Genomic DNA, 26,232 nt, shown 5'->3' with positions numbered 1-26,232 from the left:
TTAGTGTTAAAGTATGTATATAAATATGTACATATATATGTATGTGTATCTGTATATATGTCTATGTGGGGGAGTAAGCATGTGCATAAATAATTATGCCCTAGGAAGCCAGCACATGTCATAGGATATCCAAAAACTTGAGCTACTAGTGGTTGTAAGCTATTTAAAATGGGTGGTGGGGAGCAGTGGCCCATCATTCTGGCACCATATATGCTTATTTTAAAGCCTGGTTTATTTATTTCTTCAGAACATTGCCAAGTATAACTCTAAAAACTGCTGACAGAATTAGATCTATCACAACCTTCAAAGCAAGTGATAGAAAGGTTTGAGACAACCTCTTTGTTTTACAGGGGTACTTCTGTAAACAGATGTCTCCTGTTTCAACTCAGCAGTAATTGTAGTCTGAGTAGAGGCATAGGTAGATAAAGTATAGAAAGAGGCATGCTAATAAGGTATTAGCACTATTTACAATTCAATGGTAGTCATTACAACCCTTTACATTGGATAATTTCTTTTGAAATAGGTTCTTTACAAATCAGTCAATGTTAACACCCTTCTGATATGTGCTATGTAGTTTATTTATCATGAAATAAGAAAATAATAAAAATAAAAGTCTCCATGCTGGTACTGACAGGATCAGAATGTGGCTTCTTCAACACTATGGGCAGCAGCAGGTTCCACTACTCTGAGACTATAGGAGTTCTTATCTGCCCAGGTTGCCATTTTGCCTACATTTTGTAGAACCCCACAAGAAAATGAGCATATGTTGAAACCCCTACTGTCTAGTTTGTTGGAGACAAATGGAGAGTTGGTGGGAACCTCAGGATCATGGTGTGAGCAGAGCAGGACCATGGGTGTGAGCAGAGCAGAACCATGTGTCAGAGCACAGCAGGACCATGTGTAAGAGAATAGCAAAGCCCTGAGTGTGAACGCAGTAGGGCCCTGAGTGTGAACACAGCAGACCATGAGTGTGAGCACAGCAGGACCATGAGTGTGAGCACAGCAGACCATGAGTGTGAGCACAGCAGACCATGAGTGTGAGCACAGCAGGACCATGAGTGTGAGCACAGCAGGACCATGAGTGTGAGCACAGCAGGACAATGAGTGTGAGCACAGCAGGACCATGAGTGTGAGCACAGCAGACCATGAGTGTGAGCACAGCAGACCATGAGTGGGAAGAGAACAGAAGCATTAGGCCAGGGAACCTCTCACTCTGATGTCCCAACAAGCACAGCAGAGCTCCTAATTTAGGCTTGAGGTGGGACCTAGATCAGCTGTCTCCAAGACTCAGATTGGGAAAGTGAGGGTAAGGAGAGGTGAACAAGGATGTCTTGAAGGAAGCAATGGCAAGAAGGAATGAGGGAATGATGCAGGGATTTCTTCCCTTACTGTTTAACCCTCAGGCACAAGTGGAGGAACAGGTGCAGTAGTGACTGGAGCCACTGTAGGAAGCACATCTGGAAGAGCAGGTGCTGAGGGACAGGGGAAGGTGACAGACAGGCAAGGAGGACAACTGAGAGCTTAGTGTACAGATCCCATCAATGACAAAAGTTTTCCAGGAGATTTGTCACCCCCTCAAGTATAATCCCAGCCTTCATTCGTTCATATAGTTTATTGTAGTATTTTTAATTCTCGCCATTGTTTTACTGTATCATATTCCATTTTTCTGCTTCTACTCCCTTGACTGTTTAAAATGCCCATGCAGATAATTTTGACAGATAATTATTTTTATTCTGCAACTTATCAGAGACAAATCTAGAATCCTCAGGTGTCACCACAGCAACAAAGGGAAAGAAAATGCCAGTGGCACAGCATTCAGAGAAGGTGTAAGTCTCTGAATGACATAGTAAGTCAACTGGAAAAGTGAGAAAATAGTTTAATAAAACTATGTTTCACTTACAATGACACTTCAGAGATTCCCTGGTAACCTCACCCACATACCTTGGAAGTTAATCAACATTAATAGCTAGGTGATGATGACATTATTGTGAGTAGACCCATTAGTAAATGTGTACGATTCAAGAATCATTAGAATTCACATTATGGAGTTTCTCCCATTCTGTGTCTGTGGGTAAATGCTCACAGCCTCCCACCATCAAATAATAAAAGACAAAAATTATGTGCTTGTCCTTGAGAATATAGGCTATTAAGTTCTGACTTAAGTATGGCTTAGATACTTTGCAGAATAATATTCATTAATAAAATAATTTGTTGAAAAATAGAATGTAGACAGATGGTCTTAGTTAGGGTTACTATAGTTGTGAAGCAACACCATGACCAAGGCAACTTATAAAAGGAAACATTTAATTGTGGGCTTACTCCCAGTGTTAGAGGGTTAGTCACAGATCATCATAGCATTAAAAGTGGAAGGAGGTATGCAGCCATGGTGCTGTAATATAATCGAAGGCTAACATCCTGGTCTGTAGGCAGAAGGTAGACAAAGAACTAAACTGGGGCTGGCATGGCCTTTAGATACCTCACAGCCCAACCAGAGTCACACAGTGGCCCCAACAGAGGCACATCTCCGAATCTTCTAAAAATTGGGGACCATTCTTGTTCAAATTATCAAACACAGGAACAAAGTTAAGAGATTAAGTAATCCAGTGTCCTCTAACTGACTGTAATTTTAAAGTTATATCCATGAACCCATATTTCCTAAAGTCTTAATCAGTTTAATGGAATTTTTGTTTATCAGGCATTGTCAGTGGTAATGAGGGGAGATGCAAAATTGGGTTCTAGGCTGAGAGCCATCACAAATGGTTTCTTATAGGAGTGATGTACTAAGGCTCAAACTGAGCTCATTCTCTTGGGAAAACATCCAACTGACACAGTGGGGTAGTGTTTCTCTATTGAAAAAGGCTTGGGTTTTTATTAATTTTCTTTAATTTTTTCTTTTCTACTTACATTGGCCAGAATTATAAAAAATAAATATATCACAGTTGAGTTTCTGTTATTACTCATTGGCTCGTGTGTTTAAGGAGTGTAGCTGAATCTAGATGCTTGAGTTAGATTTGTGAATATTTTCTTAACCAATTCATTAACCTGGCGTATGTACATGAATCACATCCAAATCTATCTGAGGAAAAGTATGTGCTGTTACAGGAGATCTAAGCAATATAAATATTTTATTTGTTCTAGAGCATTTTCAATTGCTATTTTATCACTAGTAGGTGAAGGCAGTCCCATTATGCCAACGCCTACTCAAGGAGAAGCCAGCACACCCAGGGAACAAGGTTCTGCAGATACCACTCTAGCAAACTCAGATAATTCCAAACATGCACTGGGGTGTCCTGAATATGTCCAATCAGGAAAACATGAAGGTTGTGGTGAACATAGTAGAAAGGAAGCCATGGAAGTTTGATTGTTTCCCAGAATCCCTTTCAAAGCAGAAACACATTAGAATCACTGCTCTTGTTTGCCAGCTTCAACAGGGGCATCTGTGGGAACCACCTCAGGAGCAGGCAAGGGAAGTTCACCTGGAACACCAGGCACTGCGGCCACCACCTCTGTTACACCATCAGGTCAGACAGGGCATCTTTAGGGGCTGGGGTCAGCTCTTGGGTTTCCAAGGAGACCCACAAAGATGAAAACGTAAATTTGAATGACCTACGATATCTTGAAGGGCTTTATCCATAGACATCTCTAGCTGTTAAACCCCATTCTTGTTTCCATAGGAACAAGAGGAGAAACTAATGCAGCCACCACTGGAGTTGCTGAGGCGAGCACACCCAGAGGAACAGGTACTGAGGGGGTCAGCAGGGGGAAACTGAGGCAGGAGATTTGTGAATTTAGTGTTCACAATTTCATCAGTGTATGGCTTCCTGGGAAGTGTCTCTAGGTTTTCCATTTGCTGCCAATTGTTGTAGATATAAGAAAGAAACTGAAAACGTTTGGGGTATTTATAATATTGTATGTGATAATGAATGGAATATAGAAAAAGAAACTCTTCTCTCCAGAAATGACAGAGTGTATATTAATAGAGGATATAAACATAAAGGAAGATGGAAAACATGAAGGAATGGTGCAATTGGTGTTATGGGAATGAGGAAAGACAAGATCATTAGATTCTGAATATTAAGTCATCTACCCCAGTGCTCATTTTGAATGGAAGAATATCCTAATGGATGGCACAAGTAATTAGAATAAAGGAATTTAATGAGGTCAAGGGTATCATGCCCTAGTGATGTTTGAAGGCAGGCTCTTCCAATTTTTGTAATGAAAAAGGCATCTTAGCACTTTACAAAAATATCTCACATTTTATTATCTCTGGCTGACCTTTTCCCCATTGATCATTATCAGGTTCAACCGGGGCATCATCTGCATCAACCTCTGGAGCAGCAGGTGTCAGCACTCCTGGAGAAGCAGGCACTGCAGCCACAAGTTCTGGTGAGATTTGGTTCTCTGGGGTGATGGTTTAGCCAGGATTATCCGTGCCCTGCAAATAGTGTTGTTCAAACTGACTCAATCTGGGTTGGAATGAAGGCTTTAGCAGAGCCAGAGGGCAGTGCTGTCTTTTGGTTTAATGGAATTTGTATAAATACTTATGGAATATATTTTACTGTGCAATTGTCTATGTATTTAATATCCGTAAAGTGAGTTCAGTGGTTCTGAACTGAGGTTGCACACTGGAATAAAATGACCGCTTTACAACCCTCTTTAACACAGACAAAATCTCAACCTTGACAGATTCATTGACATTAGAGACTTATTGAAAGTAATTTTAAGGAATTTTGTTTATTCTTTAAATAGTGTGTATGTGGGAGGGGGGTTGGTGAATGGTTAACTCTTTGTCCAGAAGCAGACATGTGGATTCTCTTGTAACTAGAGTTAGAGATGGTAGTTTGACACCCTACATGGGTGCTGGGTACCAAACTCAGTTCCTCTTAAAGTGCAGGATATGCGCAAAGCAATCTTAACATTTCTTGAGTCCCAAGAAATACACACACACACACAGACACACACACATATGTTTTTACTCTTTGAGAATTTCATACAATGTATAGTGATTATTTTTGTGCCCTTCTCCCAGTTCATTCCATAGCCACCACCCCTTCACTACGCACATTACTTTGTGTAGTCTTGGTTTTGAACCCGAAATGGTGCAGTCTGTGCCTTTGCTGGTACATGATGTGCTGAGATACAAAACAGAGTGTATGATCTTTGAAGAAAAACATGTACACACGAGGCCCTGGTATCTTTCTGTTGTCCATAGAGTTGTGTCGTCCCGTAACAGTGTTCTCTCATTACACTTCTCTCATTACATTTAAACATTTTAAAGGATCCGTCTATGAGAAAGTGGGAAAGTTAGATTGGACTCTGGCACATATGTTTGTGTTCAGCTGGCACTAGATGCTTGAGTCTGGCTCTTGGATGTGTTGCATATAATAAAGTGACATTGAATAGGTCACTGAATTTTATCCAATCAACACGAACAATTTGATACAGGATACATTTACCAATATACTATGTGCATTTGTCCAACATGTTTAACATCATTGTTTCCTCATCAATTGATGTAGGAGTTACCACTGGGCAAGTATCCACAGATGGGAAAGGCAGCACACCCAGGCAAGAAACTGGAGCCACCAGCCCAGGAACCTCAGGTAATTCCATACATGGAATGGAGAATCTTAAATGTATACCCCCACAAAACTAGAAGCTGTTGTAAGATGATGAAAATATAGATCATTGAAAATGTGGTGGCATTTCCTAAGTGACCTTCAGATGACATCTCACAGTTAAATATACTTCTCTTGTTTGCCAGGTTCAACAAAGGGATCTGTGGAAACCTCCACAGTAGCAGGCGGGGGAAGCTCACCAGGAACACCAGGCACGGGGACCTCCAGCTCTGTTACACCATCAGGTCAGACAAGGCCTCTTTAGGGGATGTGGAGGGCATAGCACATGGATTGGCCATAAATAGAGAGGACCAAAACCACTGTAGAATCTAAGCACATGTATGGAATGATAAAATGTGATTAAATATTAGTCCATCTATATCTACATATTAACTTCCATCCACCTTCCCATAGGAACAAGAGCAGGAACAGATGCTGCCACCACTGCAGCTCCTGGAACGAGCACATCTGCAGCAACAGGTACTGTGAGAGCTCAGCAGAGGGATGTCCAGCAGTAGACATGTCATCTTAAGTAGTGCTTGGGATTTCATCACAGACAGTTCCCAGGGAAATAGTTCATGTGGTGTCAAGTAACCAAGAGATCAGCAATGTAGCCTGAATCACTGTTGTTCATCTTAAAAGCAGTTCAGATTTCAGTTCAACAAAGGAAATAATGTATAAGTATGCACTCTTACTCAACCACAACCTGGAAAGAGAAAAAGTAAATTATGTACAGAGGTACAAGAACAGTAATAATTAGGCCAGAAACACAGTAGTGTATGCTGTCAAGCTTACCACATGAAGACTGGAATACTGTTGTAGAAAGATAAATCAAAGACATTTATAGATGAAACTTGAATTGCATGTGTATAAGTACTTTATTATTGGCACATTCTTTACTGCTTTAGTAGAATAATTGAGCTACCTGTTATGTATCGTTATCTTGAAAAGTAGCTCATTTATCATTCCATACATGTGCTTAGATTCTACAGTGGTTTTTGTTCTCTCTCTATTCAGGGCCAATCCAGGGCTACCTATTATGATTCATTTGTCTTTAAAAGTAACTCTCCATGCTAGTGACTGTGGGAGTAAATATTGCTATTTTTCTATGTAGTTGATGTGACATTTATAGCCACTACTGGTGTGAGAGCAACCTTATTTCAAGTTCCATCCACAAGTTGAATTCCCTGTATGGTTTCTCAAGCTAACATTTTTCCATGGTAGGCACATCCCAAGCATCTTCTGCAACGACCTCTGAAACAGCTGTCAGCAGCAGCCCTGGGACAGGAAGCACTGGAGCCCCAGGTTCCAGTAAGTCCAAGGGTGTGCCTGGTCACTCAGAGACTCCATTACATGAAATGCTCTAGTAAGGACTGAGTTACCAAATGAGGTCCTAACTGGAACAGAATGAAGATTAAAGAAACTATTGTGGATATGCCTTTTTCCATAAAATCCTAACTATTCAGGGTTAACAGTGACGACAACACACACTTTGGATACCACCCATTTTTTGTTTGTTTCTATTTAGATTCTGCCAAGACCACCACTGCTGGTTCAGTGGCCACAACTAAACCATCCACCTCTGCCAACACAGAACCAGGTAAGTAAATAGGCAAATTCACTGAGTCTTTAGGTATCAAATTCTTCTGGTTGTTGTCCTCATTCCTTCGGACTCTACCATGCTGAAGAATAGAAAGGAATAGAAATTGGAGTGAAGAAGCTCACCTGCTGACCAACAGCTGGTCTGTAACTGGGGGAGGGGATGGATTAGCTGGTCTCCAATCAGAGAAAAATGCAAAGAATCCTGGGCCTGCCTGATTCCTTGTTTCAGATAAATGATGATCAAAACTAATTTTTCTGATACAGAATCAGACATAAATGTTTTTTTACTCAGTGTAATTGATTTGTCATAGCTTTAGATTTTTAAAAGTTGTCTCATGTTTATCATATTGCTATTGGAAGGCACAACTGCTGACTTGTTAAAGTTCTCATGGGCATTTTTAGCGATAGATAATCTTTTAGGTGCCATATCATAAAGAAAATGGAATATTAGTAAGCGTAATCAGAGCAGGCACCACTGACGACACAAGTGACACATCCGTGTATTTAGAAAAAATCAGGAAGTGTGTGAAATGCCCCTCTCCATAGATGCTCGCACAGACTGTTTCCTGCTTCATGTCAGCAAGTCTGCTGCACACTGGAAAGAGTCAGCTCAAAAGGGCCAAGTGTCAGAGACTGTGAAGTTATCTAGGAAAATTCCAGAAAAACAAGTCCTACATCAACAGCTATTAAGGATATGGTTGTTTGGAACCATGTCTTTCCAAACTTGTGTTGGAACATATACTGTGACCTTTAAAATATTTTCATTATTTAATCTCATATCTTAATTTGTAGTATATACTCTGCGTTAAAACCACCTGTGTGCCAGAGACTGGAATGTTCATAAACTATTGTTTTCTGCACATATCGTGAGAAGTAGAGATTTGGATAGAAAGCCTAGGCCTGGACTACATGAGTGTGGCTTCAGCACGATTGCAGACCCTTGTGTACCAGGGATGGGTTTTGTTTTTCCACATCTAGTACAATTAAGCAATAATATTTTCTGGCTTGGTAGTTGCTGAGACTGTTCAATAGGTTTATTATATCTAGCATAACTTTAACTGTTACTCTTTTTAAATTGGTGACAGCAGGCTCTACCATACCTCCACCTAGTGGTGTTGAAGGCAACAGACCTAGGGAAAACAGCAGTCCAACAAGGGCTGCGCACATCAGTGCCTAGGATGAGAAAGTATCACAGGAGATATGTAGGAACATGCTGAAAGCACACAGGGTTGCAATTGTGCTGACCATTAATTACATCACTGGAGTGCAATGAACACATATGGAAACTCCTACTGCCCAGTTTCTAGGGCCAAATTGAGAGTAATTGGTAACATTCTCTACTTTGCCTATTAAAGTAGGAATATGATTCTTAATGATGTTTAGATAGGAGTATCACTAATGATAGTTTTGAAATGCAAATGGAGGGAACTTAGAAAGAGTTTTAAAGGAGTCAATTAATTCGATTGTGAAACCTCACTTCAGAAGCACTGAGCTCCAGTAAAGGACATTAAATATACAATTAAATCGCAAGGTAAAATACATCCCTTATATAATGGAGCATATACAATTATCCTAACAACTGTGTTTATTTTATGACCAAATGTTGGAAATGAAGAAGTGAAAATGAATATATGGAGGAGATGTGAAATCAGAGGGCAGATTTGGCATGGTGTGGTTTATCAGAGATCCTAATGTCCATTTCCTGTTTGCTCTGAAAGGGACCACTGCACCATCAGCTGGTGAAACAACTACAGCCTCTAGCAGTCAATCAACCCAGCCTGGAGAACAATCAGGTAAGCACTGGGACCACCATAAGGTCAGACAAAAGCCTCTTTAGGAGCTGTGGAGGGCATAGAACAGGGTTTGGTCATGGGATTGAGACAAGACCATAACTAATGTAGAATCCAACCATGTATATGGAATGATAAAATGTGTTTAAATATTAGTGTAGCTTTATCTGCATCTTGACTTCCATTGTCCTTCCCATAGGAACAAGAGCAGCAACAGATGCTGCCACCACTGCAGTTCCTGGAACGAGCACATCTGGAGGAACAGGTACTGTGAGAGCTCAGCAGAGGGATGTCCAGCAGTAGACTTGTCATCTTAAGTAGTGCTTGAGATTTCATCACAGATAGTTCCCTGGGAAATATGACCATTGTTCATGTGGTGTCAAGTATCTAAGAAAACAACAATGTACCTAAAATCTTTGTTGTTCATCTTAAAAGCAGGTCAGATTTCAGTTCAACAAAGGAAGGAACATATAAGATTTCACTGTCACTCAACTACAACATGTAAAGAGAAAAAACTAACCTATGTACAGAGGTACAGTAATAGGAATAATTAGTCCAGAAATAAAGGAGTATATGGTGCCAAGCTTAACATGCAAAGACTGTTGGAGAAAGATACATCACAGGTATTGATAACTGAAACTTGAATTGTGGATGTAGACAGGCTTTATTTCTGACACATACATTGCTAACATAGTAGAATACCAGGGCTATCTAGTATTCTTCATTTGTCTTGAAAAGTAGCACCCCTCATGCTAGTGTCTGTGGGAGTAATCATTGCTGTTTCTATGTAGCTGATGTGCTATTTATAGCCATTGCTGGTGTGAGAAGCAAGCATATTCAAAGTTCCATCCACAAGTTGAATTCCCTGTGTGGTTTCTCAAGCTAACATTTTTCCCATGGTAGGCACATCCCAAGAATCCTCTGCAACAACCTCTGAAGCAGCTGTCAGCAACACCCCTGGGACAGGAAGCACTGGAGCCCCAGGTTCCAGTAAGTCCACAGATGTGCCTGGTCACTCAGAGACTCCATTAGATGAAATACTGTATTAAGTGCTGAGCTGTGAAATGAAATTCTAACTGGGACAGAATGAGGATTAAAGGAAACCATGTGTACATGCCCTTTTCTGTAAACTCCCAACTATTCAGGGGTAACAGTGAGGACAATACACATGTTGGACACTGCCTGATTTTTTGTTTGCTTGTTTCTTTTTAGATTCTGCAAGGACCACCACTACTGGTTCAGAGGCCACAACCAAACCACCCACCTCTGTCACCACAGAACCAGGTAAGCAAATGGGATTCTTCAGTCAAATTCTTCTGGTTGTTATCCTCACTCCTTGGCACTCTACCATACTGAAGATGAAAAGTATTATGAGACTGGGGTGAAGAAACTCAACTGCTGACCAACAGCTGGTCTGTAACTGGGGAAGGGATGGATTATCTGATCTCTAATCAGCGAAAAATGTAAGGAATCCTTGTTTTAGGTAAATGATGATCAGAACTAGTTTTCCTAATACAGATCATACAGGGTCAGACATAAATGTTTTTTCACTCAGTGTTATTGATTTGTCATAGCTTTAGTCTTTTAAAATTTGCTTTCCTGTGTATCATATTGCTATTGGAAGAGGCAACTTCTATCCTGTTAAAGTTCTCATGGGCATTTTAGCGATAATCTTTTATGTGCTATACCATAGAGAAATGGAATATTAGTAAGTGTAATCAGAGCAGGTACCATTGGTGACACAAGTGACACATCTTTGAATTTAGGAAAAATCAGGAAGTGTGTGAAATGCCCCTTTCCATAGATGCTTACACAGACTGTTTCCTGCTTCATCTCAGCAAGTCTGCTGCACACAGGAAACAGTCATCTCAAAAGGGTCAAATGTTAGAGACAGCAAAGTCATCTAGGAAAATTCCAGCAAAACAACAAAGACCACACCAATAGCTATTATAAATGTGGCCATCTGGGACCATTTTATTTCAAAATTGTGATTAAACATGTAATGAAACTTTTTTAAATTTTTCTTTATTTAATCTCAATTTTTAATTTGTGTTACAAAAAAAGAGGCCTAGGGAATCTATTGAGCCTTGGGCAGCAGATCAGTACCCATCCCAAGTATACACACGGACTTTGGACTCCCATAGAACAATGTGAGGTGCACTCTCACCCCGAACTCTTGGGGAAGGGTCTAGGCCCTGCCCTATATGAAATGACAGACTATGCACACCCCCATGGAGGGCCTCACCCTCCCTGGGGAAATGAGGGGATAACGGGGGGGGAGGGCTCGGGAGGAAGGGAGGGAATGGGAGAGGGACCTGGAACTGACTTGTGAAGCAACCTTGTTTCTTATCTAAATTTAAACTGGAAAATAAAATTTAAAAAAAAAGAACAGAAAAGCAAAAAAAAAAAAAAAAAAAAAAAAAAAAAGACGGCGGTGCTCAAAGTGCCTGTCTTCTGCAGACAGGAATGTTTATAAACTATTGTTTTCTGTACATAGTTTGTGCAGCAGAGGTTTGTGGTAGAAAGCAAAACCTTAGACTGCTTTGGGTTGGTTTACAGCATGAGTGTAGACCAATGTGTACCAGGGTTGTGCGTTTTCTTTTTTCCACATCTGATAATATTAAACAATAGTATTTTCTTGCTGAGATGTTGACAATACTCAATGGGTATAGTATATCTGTCATTTTTATTGGGAGGTCTTCTAGACAGGGTTTCTCTGTGTACCTTTGGCACCTGTCTTGAAATTTGCTCTATACATCATTCTGGCCTTGAACTCTCAAAAATCCATCTGCTTCTGCATCCTGGGTCTTGGGATTAAAGGCATGTGCTGCCACCACCTGGCATATTAGCACAATCGCTACCTGGCACATTAACACAATTTTAAATGCAGGTTTCTTTTTAATTGGTGACAGCTGGTCCCACCAAATCCCCACCTAGTGGTGATGAAGGCAGCACACTCAGGCAGCACAGCTCTACAGTTAGCAGTCCACCATGGCTTGCACATTAGTACCTATGATGAGAAAGTATCACAGGAGAACCGTAGGAGATATTCTGGGAGTACAAAGGGTTGTAATTGTGCTGACCATTAGTAATATCACCAGAGAGGAATGAGCACATATTGAAACTCCGACTGCCAAAGTGAGAGCAATTGGGAGCCTGAACTTTTCAGCAGAGCAGGACCAAGAGTGTGAACATAACACCACCATTAGAGTGAGCACAGCAGCTCCTTAAGTGTAAACGTAACACACCACCATTAGTGTGAGAACAGCAGGAACATAAGTATAAACATAGCGTGACCATGAATGTGAGCACAGCAGGCCATGAGTGGGAATGTGAGGGTAAGGAAACATGACCAAGTAGAGCTTTGAATGAATTAATGGCTTAAAGGAACAATTAAATGTCCTGAAGATTGCTTTCTGTTTAATGACTAAGCAATGTTCATCCCGCAGGCACAAGTGGAGGGGGAGATACAGCTACTTTGGTAGTCACTGTGGGAAATGCATTTGGAAGAACATATCGTGAGACGCAGGGAAAGGTGATAGGCAAGCCAGAGACCTGAGACCTTACTGTCCAGATTCCATCAGTGACAAAATTTTTAAGGAGTTTTTCACTGTTTTGCCCTGTTGTGAGGCCAAGAAAGAATGAAAAGATACTTGTTGAGTTTTGAGTAGTCAATGTGATGCTGGCAGTGATAGAGGAAACATAGAAGAGATTTTAATCTTCCACCTTTGCTTCTGTTTGGGATGGGCGGATACTGTATTCACATAAGATATAAACACAAAAACACAAGTAGGAAAGAAGGATTTGTGGGGGATGTGTCAATGGCATCAGAGGCAAGATCACTCAATATTGAATGTTGAGAAATCAAAATGATTGCTATTTCTTGAAGGAAAAACATTAACAGAATAAATTCATAATGAGAAGAGCATATTTTACCAACATCTGGAGTCTCCCAACCCAGTTATGCTTGTGTATACTTATCATTTTTAAGAAAAAAGGTGTACAGGATTAATAGTTATTTCAGGAAAATGTAGAACTTTAAAGAACCTCAGTCTAACATTTATCCACTTAATCAACAAGGCTCACCTGGGCCATCATCTGGATTCAGCCCTGGTACAGCAAGTGTCAGCACTCCAGGAGAATCAAGCACTGGAGCCACAGTTTCAGGGGGGAGACAATGGGCTGGGGTGATGATCCAGCAGCTCCTTCCCATGGCCGGCCCAATGGAAGGCTCCTATGTCCTCCTAGGCTTTAACTGAATGATACTGCAGTGTTGAGAAGTGCTAGGGCAATCATAACTTTTCACTTTCATTTCCTCAATTTTTAAAGTAGTACCAGTAAACTAGAAAGATGACCAGGTCCTCAACTGCAAATGTGTTTTTCTTCCTAGGAACCATAAACACTGTTGGAGACTCCACCACTGTGAGTCCTGCAACATCGACTAGATCAGTCACAACCTCTGGTAAGAGCAGTGCACGTAAAGGAGAGAAAGAGATATGTCTGACTTGGGTGTGCATGGAGCCCGTTTTCTGTATGTGGTTATTGGGTCACAGTAGAAAGGAGTGGTAGGAAACTGATGCTGTAAGCAATACTGAATGAAAAGCCAAAATGACAGGGGTGCAATAGCTGGCATTGCTGTAGGTGGTCTGAGTGTGCATATGGCCACAGTGTTTCAGAATTCCTTACACTTTATAAGGCTTTGTCTATGGAAGTGAGACTGTAACTTCTATTAGAGTGTAGATAAAAGGTTAGCTAGTGATAGTTTTATAATATTAATGGAGGGACCTTAAGATCCAGTGAGATTTTGTCTGTGTTAGGGAGGGTTGTAAAGCGGTCAGTTTATTCCAGTGTGCAATCTCAGTTCAGAACCACTGAACTCACTTTATGGACATTAAATAGATAGATAAATTGCACAGTAAAATATATTCCATAAGTATTAGATCATACATAATTGATCTAAAAACGGTATCTATTTGATGATCAAATGTTGGAAATGCTGAGACGGAAATGAAGAAGTGAAAATGAATATATGGAGGAGATGTGAGATCAGAGAGCAGATTTGGCATGATTTGTTTTATAGAGATCCTAATATCTATTTCCTGTTTACTCTGAAAGGGACCACTGCACCATCAGCTGGTGAAACAACTACAGCCTCTAACAGTCAATCAACCCAGCCTGGAGAACAACCAGGTAAGCAGGTGGTGTGCATTATGTGGAGTCATTACCCTGTTTCTCACTTAAAGCCCAGAAGCTGCATAAAATATATGGATATCTGGTTGACCCAATCCCAGATCCTTAACCGTGTTGGTGTAAAAACAGTGCTGGGAGAGAAAACTAACATATTTGGGACTATCATAGTAGAAAATAGCTTAGGAAACTCCAAGCTGACATTTACGGCATTCACCTATTATATTTTCTGTTGGAGGAATAAAATGAAAATTAGGGGCCCCACCACTGGTAACCAAGTTCATCCAAACTTTTAATGAGAAGTTCTTTGGGTGCTTTCCCAGGCTCTGCTGGAACACCAGCTGCTCTTACCTCCTCAGCAGGGAATGCAGGCACCACAGCAACCGTGCACTCCAGCTTCACCAGTTCTGGGACCACAGAAGGTAAACTAATTTTTTGCATGAGAATTCTGGCCCAAGCCTGTTTGTTACATGTGAAAGCTGAACATCCTTTTTTTTTCTGATGTGGAATGCCAGGATTAGTTATTCCTCATTTGATTGAAATGTAATATCTTTAATCTTTCATAGTTGTTCTAATGTATCATGTTATCATTTTTGCACATTCTTCCTTGAGTGTTGGAATTGCTCATGTAGATTGTATAGCAAATTATATTTTCTGCACCTTGTTAGAGACAAGTCTAGAATCCTCAGATATAGTGATAGCAAAGGAAAGGAAAAGTAAATACCAATGATTTAGCATTTAGAGAAAGACTGTCAATGCTAAAAATGTACTAGTAAAATATTGACCTACCTACTTGACACTTCAGGGTTCCCTTATTAACCTCTCACTAGGACCATATAAACTAGTCAACATTAATTGATAGGTGATGTTATTTCTGTGACTTTAGATATTAGTACATATAAAAGTACAAAAGCAACATTAGAATTCACATTCTGAATGCTCCCACTTTCTGTGATCTGTGGGTAAAATTCGACCAAGAAAAGAAAATGTGCTCATTCTAAGGAAATTGTACTATAATCTCCTTAGACCAATGAAAAAATAATGTGAACTATCCAAACACTTCACTTGAAATATATGACTGAGACACTTTGCAGCATAATATAAATCAATTAAAAATGGTGAAAACTAGAATGCACATAGGGTCTTAGGGTTGCAATTGCTGTGATGAAACACCATGACCAATGCCATTTATAAATGGAAGCATTTAAATTGGGACCTGCTTACAGTTTCAGATGTAGAGGCTATCATCATCATAGCAGAAAGCATGGTGGCAGACATGTAGTCATAGTACTGGGGCAGATGCTGAAGGCTTACCACCTGCTCTGTAGGAAAAGGGTAGAGAAAGAATGAAATTCTGCCTGGCAGTTGATTTAGATGGCATAAATTCAAACCCAGTCACATATCTCTTCAAGAAATCATACTTCTCCAAACAAGGCAAATATCTGCCAACAAAGCCATATCTCATAATACTCCCAAAACAGTTCTATAAAGAGTGGAACAAGCATTAAAATAGATGAACATATGAGGACCATTCTCCTTCAAATTATCACACATAGGAACACAATTCAAGGGAATTATTAATCCAGCATCCTTTCAGGGATTGTAATTTTAAGTTGTTAGCCATGAAACTACATTTCTTAATTCTGAGTCAGAGATACTAGAGCCTTAAGAATAAATCAGTCCAGTGTGCCCTTTGATTATCAGGCCATTTCAGTGGAGAGAAGTGGGAGAGGCAAACTTGGGTCCTCAACTGATAGGGATCCCACCCTGTTTCGTACAGATGTGATGTACTGAGGTGTAAAACAGAGATCCCGCACCAGGGAAAACATAACATGACACAGTAGACTGTGGTTGTTTTGTTGAAAAAAGTCATTGTTTGGACTTGAGTTTCCTATAAATATTTTCATTTCTCTTTACATTGGCAGCAATTTGGAAATAGAAATACATGATAGCTTGAGAATGGTATTTTACTACTTGGCATACAGATTTAAGGAGAGAAGCAGCTGTTAGATTCTTAAATTACTTGTGAATGTTGCCTTAACAAGATCAGGGACCTGGTGTATGTCCATGAATCACATCTAATCAACAAGATCAAAAAGGGCAGATAGAGAATATCTAAGCAATGTGAATTATTTCATTTCTGTCTAAGGCATTTTCAATTGCAATTTTCCCATTATTAGGCAAAAGCAGTTCCACTGTGTCAGGGTCTACTCAAGGACAAGGCAGCACACTCAGGGAACAAAGCACTGCATCTACAAGCCCAGGAACCCCAGGTAATTCCAACATGCTCGTCAGTGCCTTCTATGTGCCCAACCAGGAAAGCATGACTCCTCTGGTGAACCTGGTGCAGAGGCAGGGCATTGAAGGTTTGATTGCCTTTCCCAGAATCCATTTAAAGGCAGCAACACATTAGAATCACTGCTCTTGTATGCCAGGTTCAACAGGGGCATCTGTGGGAACCAGCTTGGGAGCAGGCAAAGGAGGTTCACCTACACGTCCAGGCACTGGGACTTCCAGCCCTGTTATTACATCAGATCAGACAAAGCCTCTTTAAGGGCTGTGGAGAGCATAGAACAGGGTCTGGGTTTGGGACAGAGAGAGGACCAAAACCACTGCAGAATCTAAACACGAGTATGGAATGGTAACCTGTGTTTAAATAATAGCATAGCTTTATCTGCATGTTAACCTCCATTCTCCTTCCCATAGCAACAAGAGCAGGAACAGATGCAGCCACCACTGCAGCTCCTGGAACGAGCACATCTGGAGGAACAGGTACTGTGAGAGCTCAGCAAAGGGACATCCAGCAGTAGACCTGTCATCTTAAGTAGTGCTTGGAATTTCATCACAGACAGTTCCCAGGGAAATATGACCATTGTTCATGTGGTGTCAAGTATCCAAGTGATCAACAATGTACACAAAATCATTGTTGCTCATCTTAAAAGCTGGTCAGATTTCAATTTGGCAAAGGAAGGAACATGTATGCATGCATGCCTCACTCAACTACAACCTGGAAAGAGAAAAACTATCCCAGAAACACGGTGGTGTATGCTGCTAAACTCACCATGTGAAAATTGTTGTAGAAAGATAAGCAAAAGGCATTTATAGTTGAAACTTGAATTTTGTGTGTAGAAGCATTTTATTTCTGGCACATCCATTGTTAGTTTAGTAGAACACCAAGGCTACCTGGTATGCTTCCTTTATCTTGAAAAGTTGCTCTCCATGTAGTGATTGCTGGAGTATTTATTGGTATGTTTTTATGTAGCCTATGAGACATTTATAGCCATTTTAGGTGTGAAATCAATGTTATTTCAAGTTATATCCACGAGATGAATTCCTTGTGTGGTTTCACAAGCTAATGTTTTTCCATGTTAGGCACACCCCAAGCATCCTCTGCAACAAGCTCTGTCAGCAGCAGCCCTGTGACAGGAAGCACTGGAGCTCCAGGTTCCGGTAAGTTCACAGATGTGCCTGGTCACTCAGACTCCATTACATGAAATGTTATAGAAAGTTCTGAGTTAATAAATGAGGTCCTACCTGGGACAGAATGAGGATTAAAAGACATAATGTGTATATGATCAGGTTAAGAGTGAGGATAAAGTACATTTTGGGCACCACCTAATTTTTGTTTGTTTGTTTTTAGATTCTGCAAGGACCACTACTGCTGGTTCAGTGGCCACAACTAAACCATCCACCTCTGCCAGCACAGAACCAAGTAAGCAAATTGGAGAACTGACTGAGTCTTCAGGTGTCATCATTTCTCAGGACTCTACCATGCTGTAGGATAAAAATGACTATAACAGACTGGGGTGAAGAAGCTCAACTGCTGATCTATAGGTGGTCAGTAATTGGGGGAGGGATGGATTAGATGGTCTCTAATCAGAGGAAAATGCAAAGAATCCTGATCCTGCCAATTACTTTTTTCAGGTAAATGATGATCAGAATTCTAGTTTTTGTAACACAGGATCTGACATAGCTGGTTCCTCCCTCAATGTCATTTATTTGTTAAATTTTAGTGTTTTAAAATGTTTCATGTGTATTATATAGGTATTGGAAAATCCAACTGATAACCTGTTTGTTAAAGTTTTCCAGCATTTTTAGCAATAGATAATTTTTATGTGCCGTATCATAGAGATATGGAATATTAGAAAGTCTTATCAGAGCAGGTACCAATGATGAAAGAAATGACACAGTCTATATTCAAGAAGAAAGTATGAAATGTGTGAAATGCCCCTTTGCATAGATGCTGTCACAGACAGTTCTTGTTTAATCTCAACAAGTCTAATTACCATAGTAAAGAATCAGCTGAAAAATATCTAGTATCAGAGACACCTATATAATGTATGATTCCAGAAAAACAAAGTTGTTGCATGCACCCTTAGCACCAGCACATAAGACATAAGCACAAAAGGAATTAGGGGGGCTCTGACAATGGCATTATAGACATGAGGATAGACATGATCACTCAATATTGAAATTTGAGAAATAAAAATGATTGCTATTTTGTATATGAAAAACATTAACAGAATAAATTTAAAATAGGAATAGTATATTTTACCAACATCTGGAGTCCCTCCACTCCAGTTATTTTTATGTGTAAACATCATTTTTTAAGAAAAAAAGCAAACAAGTTTAATAGTCTTTTCTGGGTAATTTATAATTTCAAAGAACCTCAGTTTAACATTTGTCCCCTTAATCACCTTAAGGCTCACCTGAGCCATCATCTGGATCCAGCCCTAGTACAGCAGGTGTCAGCACTCCTGGAGAATCAAGCCCTGGAGCCACAGTTTCAGGTGGGAGACAATAGGCTGGGGTGATGATGCAACAGCTCTCTCCCATGGCTGGCCCAATGGAGAGCTCCCTTGTCCTCCTAGGCTTTAACTGAATGATACTGCAGTGCTGAGAAGTGCTAGGGCAATCATAACTTTCCACTTTCATTTCCTCAATGTTTAAAATAGTCTCAGTAAACTAGAAAAATGACCAGGTCCTCAACTGCAAATTTGTTTTTCTTTCTAGGAACCATAAATCCTATTGGAGACTCCACCACTGTGAGTCCTGCAGCATCAACTAGATCAGTCACAACCTCTGGTAGGAGCAGTACAGGTAAAGGAGAGAAAGAGAGAGATGTCTGACTTGGGTGTGCATGGAGCCCATTTTCTGTATGTGGTTATTGGTTCACAATAGAAAATGGCAGTAGGAACTTGATGCTATAAGGGATACTGAATTAAAAGTCAAAATGACAGGGGTTGGATATGTCATTTTACTGTAGTTGGCCTGAGTATGCATATGGCCACAGAGTGTTGGAATTCCTTATACCTCATAAGGCTTTGGTTATTGAAGTGGGAATATGACTTCTAATGGAGCTTAGATAGAATAAACACTAGAGATAATTTTGTAATATTAATGGATTGACTTTCAGAACCATTTAGTTGTATCTGTGGTAGAAAGAGTTGTAAAGGGGTCAGGTTATTCCAGCATGCAACCTGACTTCAGAAACACTGAGCACAGCTAAGGAACATAAAATACATAAATAAATGGCAAGCTAAAATGCATCCAGGAAATTTTGAATCGTATACAATTAATCTAAAAACTGTATATATTTATGATCAAATGTTGGACATGCTGAGATGAAACTGAGGAAATGAATAGGAATACTTGAAGGATATGTGAAATCAGAGAGGAGACTTAGCATGATGTGGTTTATCAGAGGTTCTAATATCCGTTTCCTGTTTACTCTGAAAGGGACCACTCCACCATCAGCTGGTGAAACAACTACAGCCTCTAGCAGTCCAACAACCCAGCCTGGAGAACAACCAGGTGAGCAGGTGGTGAACAGAAGAGTGGAGTCATCACCCTGTTTCTCACTTAAAGCACAGTAGCTGCATAAATGTATGGACATCTGGTTGACCCAATCCCAGATCCTTAACTGTGTCTGTGTAATAACAGTGCCAGAAGAGAACACGAACATTTTTAGACTATCGTAGTAGAATAAAATTTAGAGGACTGCAGAATAACATTTACTACATTCACCCATTATATTTTCTGTAGGAGGAATAAAATGAAAAGTAGGGGCCCCACCCTTAGTAAATAAGTTCATCCAAACTTTTAATGAGAAATTGCTTCGGTGTTTTCTCAGGCTCTGCTGGAACACCAGTTGCTCTCACCTCAGTGGGAACTGCAGGCACCACAACACCCCTGCACTCCAGTCACACCAGTTCTGGGACCACAGAAGGTAAACTAGTTGTGAATGAGAATCCTGACCACGCCTGTTATACCTGAATGCTGAACTGACATATTTTTCTGATATACAATAGCAGGCTTAGTTATTCCTTGTATTTATTGAATTATAACATCTTGAATCTTTCACAGATATATTAATGTATCAACCTTCCTTGAGTGTTGGAAATAAATGCTCGTGCAGATAGTGTAGCTACTTATGTTTTCTGCACCTTATTAGAGACACAACTCTAGAATCTTCAGATGTAGTGACAGCAATAGCCAACAGAAAAGAAAATATTAGTAAGACAACATTTACATATAGAATACAATCCAAGTAAATAAGAATATGATAAAAATATGTTATTAAATTAATGACGTACCTACCTAACACTTCAGATGTTCCCTATTAACCTTACACCAGGACCTCGTAAGTTATTGAACATTAATAGATAAGTGATGTCTTTTTGAAATATTAGTAGATATAAAATGTAAAAGCAGAATTAGAGATCACATTCTGAATCCTACCCCATTTTGTGATCTGAGGGTAAAAGCTTAAACCAAGAAAAGAGAATGTATTCATTCTCAAGAACCTGGACTTTCCAGAGTCTTGACTTGAAATATATGACTGAGACACTTTGCAGAATAATATAAATTAATAATTTTTGAAAAATAGAATGTACACAGAGAGTCTTAGGGTAACTATTTCAGTGATGAAACAGCATGACCAAGATATATTATAAAGTGAACATTTAATTTGGAGCCTGCTTACAGCCTCAGATGTCTAGTCTATGATCATCATACCAGAAAACATGGTAGCAGACATGCAGTCATGGTTCTGGAGCAGTAGCTGAAGACTTACCTCCTTCTCTGTAGCTAGACAGTACAGAAAGAATTAAATTCTGACTGGTATGGGCTTTAGATAACTCAGAGCTCAACCAGTCACACATCTCTCCAATGGATCATACTTCTCCAAACAAGGCAAACATCCTCCAACAAAGCCATATCTCCTAATTTTTCCAAAACAGTTCCATAAAGAGGGGAACAAGCATTCAAATACATGAGCATGTGAGGATCATTCTCATTCAAAGTGTCACACACAGGAACACACTTCAAGAGAATCAGTATTCCAGCATCTTTAAGAGATTAAAATTTTAAAGTAAAAGCCAAAAAACTACATTTTCTTAATTCTGAGTCAGAGATACTGGGGTCTCAAGAAGAAATCAGTCCGTGATGCCCTCAGATCATCAGATTTAATCAGTGGAGATGAGTGGGTGGGAGAGGCAGAGTTAGGTCCTCAGCTGATAGCAATCCCATACTGCTTCTGACAGGTGTGATGTGGGGGCTCAAGAAGAAATCAGTCTGTGATGCCCTCAGATCATCAGATTTAATCAGTGGAGATGAGTGAGGGAGGCAGAGTTAGGTCCTCCGCTTATAGCAATCCCATACTGCTTCTGACAGGTGTGATGTGCTAAGGTGTAAAACAGAGATTCTGCTACAGGGAAAACATCAGATGACATGGTGGAGTGTGGTGGTTCTATTGAAAAAAAAAAGACTCTGTTTGGACTTGAGTCTTCCTTAAATCTTTTTTCTTTTCTCTTAACCTTGACCACAATTGCAAAGAATAAATCTATAACAGCTTGAGAATGGTGCGTTAGTAATTGGTCCATGTGTTTAAGGAGACAAGCTGAAGATATATGCTTCGGTTTGACATGTGAATGTGGCCTTCACCAATTCGGTCACCTGGTGTATGTCCCTGAATCACATCCAATCAACAGGACCAAGAAGGCTAGATAGAAAGGACTTAACAATAGGAATTATTTTATTTGTGTCTAAGGCATTTTCAATCACAATTTTCTCATTATTAGGCAAAGCAAGTACAACTGTGTCAGTGTCCACTCAAGGAGAAAGCAGCACCCCCAGGGAACAAGGCACTGCAGCTACAAGCCCAGGAACCCCAGGTAACTCCAATCATACACTTCAGTGCCTTCAATGTGACCAACCAGAAAAGCATGGCTGCTGTCGTGAATTTGGTTTAAAGGCGGGTCATTGGATGTTTGATTGCATTTCCCAGAATTCCCTTCAAAGCAGTAACATATTAGAGTTACTGGTCTTGTTTGCCAGCTTCAACAGGGGCATCTGTGGGAACCACCTCAGGAGCAGACAAGGGAAGTTCACCCGGAACACCAGGCACTGCGGCCACCACCTCTGTTACACCATCAGGTCAGACAGGGCATCTTCAGGGTCTAAGAATGGGTCACAAACATTGCCAAAAGCAGCCTAGATGTTAATGGCATTTGTAATTTTATTAAATGTATTCAAGGACTTTTTTCTTAAAGTGTGTCACTATTAAACCTCATTCTTCTCCACATAGGAACCAAAAAAAAAGGAGATAAAGACAGCAGTGAATCTTCTGAGGAAAACACATCTAAGGAAAAAGGTAATCGGGGTGTTTGGCAGAGGGGCATCAAGCAGGTGACTTTGGGCAGGGTGTTCAAAATTAATTCAGTGTTCCTCTTTCCTGGAAAGTTCAGTTTTCCATTTGTTGCCCATTGACCCTAGAGATAGGATAGAAAAACGATATGTTTACTATATTCTTAATACTTTGTGTGATGTGGTATGTGATACAGAGACTGAAGAGATGGTGTTAATTACACCACTCTCCCTCTCTTGGTAAAGGTCTGCAATTATATTGAAAATTAAAAACAAAAGAAGAAATAGAACAGGGAGGAATGGCGAGAGTGTGTGAATGGTGTTTTGGGAGTGAAGAGGGACAAGATCATTCAGTGTTGAATATTGAGTGATCTACCCAGATGTTAGAGAAGGAAGAATATCCTAATGGACAGAGTGCATCATCATATTTTAAGTAATGGAGAATAAGAGTCTCATTCCCCCAGGAATGTTTGTAGGCATATTTGTCCACTTTTTGTTTGTTTTGTTTTTAATGAGGAAGCAAGAATAAATGTTACCACTTTCAGAAAGTATCTAATTTTGCATTATTTTGGGCTGACTTTTACCCTACTAATCAGTGTCAGGCTCAACCAGGGCACCATTTGTGTCAAATGATGAAGAAACAGGTGTCAGCACTTCTGGAGAAAGACACTGGAGCCACAGGTTCTTGTGAGATTTGATTATCTGCATTGGCAATATAGCAGCTCCAAGCCATCCTTTCCAAACAATGTACTCATTTTACAAACTGGCTCAATCTGGATTAGAGTGCACAGCTTAAGGAGATCTTAAAGGACAATGATTGTCCATTGGTTCAATTTAATTTGTAAAATATTTACGGTATGGAAGGAGGAATATGAAGATGCTCAAAACTGTCAACCTGTTCTTGGTTGCAGGAACAATAAGCATGATAGTAAACTCCACCAATCCAGTTCATGGAACACCAGCTATAAAAGGCACCACATCTATTAGCAGCAGTCTGAGAACGTTAGAGGAAAGAGAGAGATGTCCAAATGAAATGTGTGCACACAGCTATTTTTTCTGTGTGTGGAGTTTGTTTTAGGAAGGGAAGAAATGGCTATGGATCAGATCTATTCCTCCTACTCGATAATCACAAGCAGTGAGAGTCTGTGGGTATTTGAGGAGGCTGTGAGCTGCTTTCAGTGTGCTTATGGCCGCAGTGACTTGAGGACACTTTACCACTTGTGAGGAGGTGGAATATAAGATGAGGGTTGGGTGTGCGATGATACTTGGATGAGCAAATCCACTAGAGATAATTTTGACAATTAATGGGGGCCCCCTCCACACAGTCATTGAATATGGACCTTCATCAAAAGTAATTTTAATGACCTTTATTTATTCTTTTTAGTGTGACTCTGTATGGGCATGTGTGTTTCTGTTAGGGAATGTGTCCAGTGAATCCAGATATTTGGAATTCTCCTGTAACTAGAATTAGAAATGATTGTGACCCATCTTACAGGGGTTGTGGGTACCAAAAAGGTCTTCGGAAAGAGTAGGATGTATTCTAAGGTAACTTAACATCTCTCCAGTCCCAATAAGTGTTTTAACTTATATTTTAAAAAAATATTTATCAAACTTTGAGAGTTTCTTACAACATATTTGAACTCCTTCCTTATCTGTCACTCTTTCACTACTAACTTACCTTTTGCAGTCTTTGTTTTTTTAAATCAAAGGTCCCTGCCTGTGCATTTTTGCTGTTTCTTGATATGCTGAGACACGAAATATTGTGTATGCTCTTGGAAAGAAACATCTTTAATGAGGGGCTGTTATCTCTCTGTTGTCCATAGATTCATGCTGTATTCCCTTCTTTCATCTCACTCAAGGCATTTTACAGCATCAGTTTATGACAACATGGGGATGTAGATTAGTCTCTGGCATGTGAGTTTGAGTGCGACTTGAGGAGGATGCTTGAGTTTGGCTCTTGGATGTGTTGTACATTAGTAAAAGTGACCTTCATTAGGTCACTGAATTATATGTAATCAACACAAATAATTTGACTGATAAATGGGTTTTTTGCCAATATAAGTAAGATTATTTGTTTAATGCATTTATAATTGTTATTTCTTCCTCAATTGTTATAAAAGGTCCCTCTAGGCCTATATCCAGTGATGAGGAAGGCAGCACATCTGAGAAACTAGGACCTGCACCTACAAGCCCACGAATCTCCGGTAATTCCCAACATGGACCTGAGTATCCATGAAGATACAAGTGGCATGGCCTTGTAATTTGTAAACAGCAGGAAGTGTGTGAAATGCCCCTTTCCATAGATGCTTGAACAGATTATTTCCTGCTTCTGCAAGTCTACTGCACATGGTAGAGTCGGCTCAAAAATGGCCAAGTGCCAAAGACAGTGAAGTTATCTATGAAAATTCCAGATAAACAAGGATCATGTCAGTAGTGAATAAGGATATGGCCATTTGGGACAAGGTCATTCCAAAATTGTACTTAAACATAATCTGTGACATTTTCAAATTTTTTCATTATTTAATTTCATTTCTTAATTCATGTTATAAAGGCTGCCTTCAAAGCTTCAGTTCTCTGCAGACTGGAATGTTTACAAGACTATCATTTTGTTGCACACAGCTTGAGAACTTGAGGTTTGGGTAGAAGTTCAAGGCTTGAGTTTGGATCTTAGGCTTATAATAAATCAATGTGGCCCAGGTATTTTGCCATGAATGGTAAAATAGGATTTTCTGTTGTGGGTGTTGATGAGAATGTTCAATGGGTTGATAACATCTGGGATAATTTTAAATGCTACTTTCTTTTTAATTGGTAACAGCAAGCGCTACCACACCCACACCAAGAGGAGAAGAGGGCAGCACATCTGAAGGACATAGCCCTAGCGTTACCAGTTCAGAAGTGTCAGGTAGGCCCGGGCTGCACACCTGTGCCTATAATGGGGGGAGTGTCACAGTGGAACATAGGGGATATGATGGACATGCACAGATGCAATTGTGCCCACATTTCTTAACAGTCCATACAGGAATAAGAATATGTTGAAACCCCACTACCTAGTTAGTCAGAACCTAAGGTAGGGTAGGTAGGCACTTCAGGTCACGCATGTGAGCACAGCAGGACCCTGAGTGTGAGCACTATAGGACCATGGGTGTGAGTATACAAGGCCATGAGGAATTGACCATAGGAATTGACTGTGAATACAGTAGGGTGATGGGTTTGACTATGGCAGGACCAGGAGTGTAAAAACAGCAGAAGCATTAGCCTCTGCCACCCATATAAGCACAGCATAGTGTCCCCCTGTGTGGATCCAGGACAACTGTCTCCAGGACTTCGAGTGGGATATTGAGAGTTATGAATCAAAACATATGACTTAGAGACAATATTTATTAATTATT

At 40.1% G+C, this 26,232-nt stretch overlaps 1 protein-coding gene across 14 annotated transcripts in view; it reads left to right on the top strand.

Moving 5' to 3' along the window:
• Muc19 (mucin 19, oligomeric) overlaps positions 1-26,232 on the top strand; it is a 154,201-nt gene that overhangs the window by 102,267 nt on the left and 25,702 nt on the right. For 11 of the 14 annotated variants that reach the window (XM_040753942.1, XM_040753946.1, XM_040753941.1 and 8 more), the window contains 28 exons: positions 3,423-3,521; positions 3,675-3,740; positions 4,300-4,386; positions 5,520-5,603; positions 5,765-5,863; positions 6,033-6,098; positions 6,843-6,929; positions 7,147-7,218; positions 8,939-9,013; positions 9,210-9,275; positions 9,914-10,000; positions 10,223-10,294; positions 13,401-13,472; positions 14,126-14,200; positions 14,521-14,619; positions 16,378-16,470; positions 16,904-16,969; positions 17,570-17,647; positions 17,838-17,909; positions 18,901-18,987; positions 19,211-19,297; positions 19,937-20,011; positions 20,331-20,426; positions 22,279-22,371; positions 22,535-22,633; positions 22,785-22,850; positions 24,964-25,047; positions 25,659-25,745. In XM_040753942.1, the coding sequence (XP_040609876.1) occupies positions 3,423-3,521; positions 3,675-3,740; positions 4,300-4,386; positions 5,520-5,603; positions 5,765-5,863; positions 6,033-6,098; positions 6,843-6,929; positions 7,147-7,218; positions 8,939-9,013; positions 9,210-9,275; positions 9,914-10,000; positions 10,223-10,294; positions 13,401-13,472; positions 14,126-14,200; positions 14,521-14,619; positions 16,378-16,470; positions 16,904-16,969; positions 17,570-17,647; positions 17,838-17,909; positions 18,901-18,987; positions 19,211-19,297; positions 19,937-20,011; positions 20,331-20,426; positions 22,279-22,371; positions 22,535-22,633; positions 22,785-22,850; positions 24,964-25,047; positions 25,659-25,745 (2,289 nt within the window). The remainder of the gene's footprint in view (positions 1-3,422; positions 3,522-3,674; positions 3,741-4,299; positions 4,387-5,519; positions 5,604-5,764; positions 5,864-6,032; positions 6,099-6,842; positions 6,930-7,146; positions 7,219-8,938; positions 9,014-9,209; positions 9,276-9,913; positions 10,001-10,222; positions 10,295-13,400; positions 13,473-14,125; positions 14,201-14,520; positions 14,620-16,377; positions 16,471-16,903; positions 16,970-17,569; positions 17,648-17,837; positions 17,910-18,900; positions 18,988-19,210; positions 19,298-19,936; positions 20,012-20,330; positions 20,427-22,278; positions 22,372-22,534; positions 22,634-22,784; positions 22,851-24,963; positions 25,048-25,658; positions 25,746-26,232) is intronic. The other 3 variants (XM_040753947.1, XM_040753949.1, XM_040753952.1) reach the window with 3 other exon arrangements.

Source organism: Mesocricetus auratus, unplaced genomic scaffold, assembly GCF_017639785.1.
Source record: "Mesocricetus auratus isolate SY011 unplaced genomic scaffold, BCM_Maur_2.0 Super-Scaffold_100010, whole genome shotgun sequence".
NCBI classification, from domain to species: domain Eukaryota; kingdom Metazoa; phylum Chordata; class Mammalia; order Rodentia; family Cricetidae; genus Mesocricetus; species Mesocricetus auratus.
Note: the sequence above shows the minus strand (reverse complement) of the source record. Positions and strands in the feature narration are given on the sequence as shown.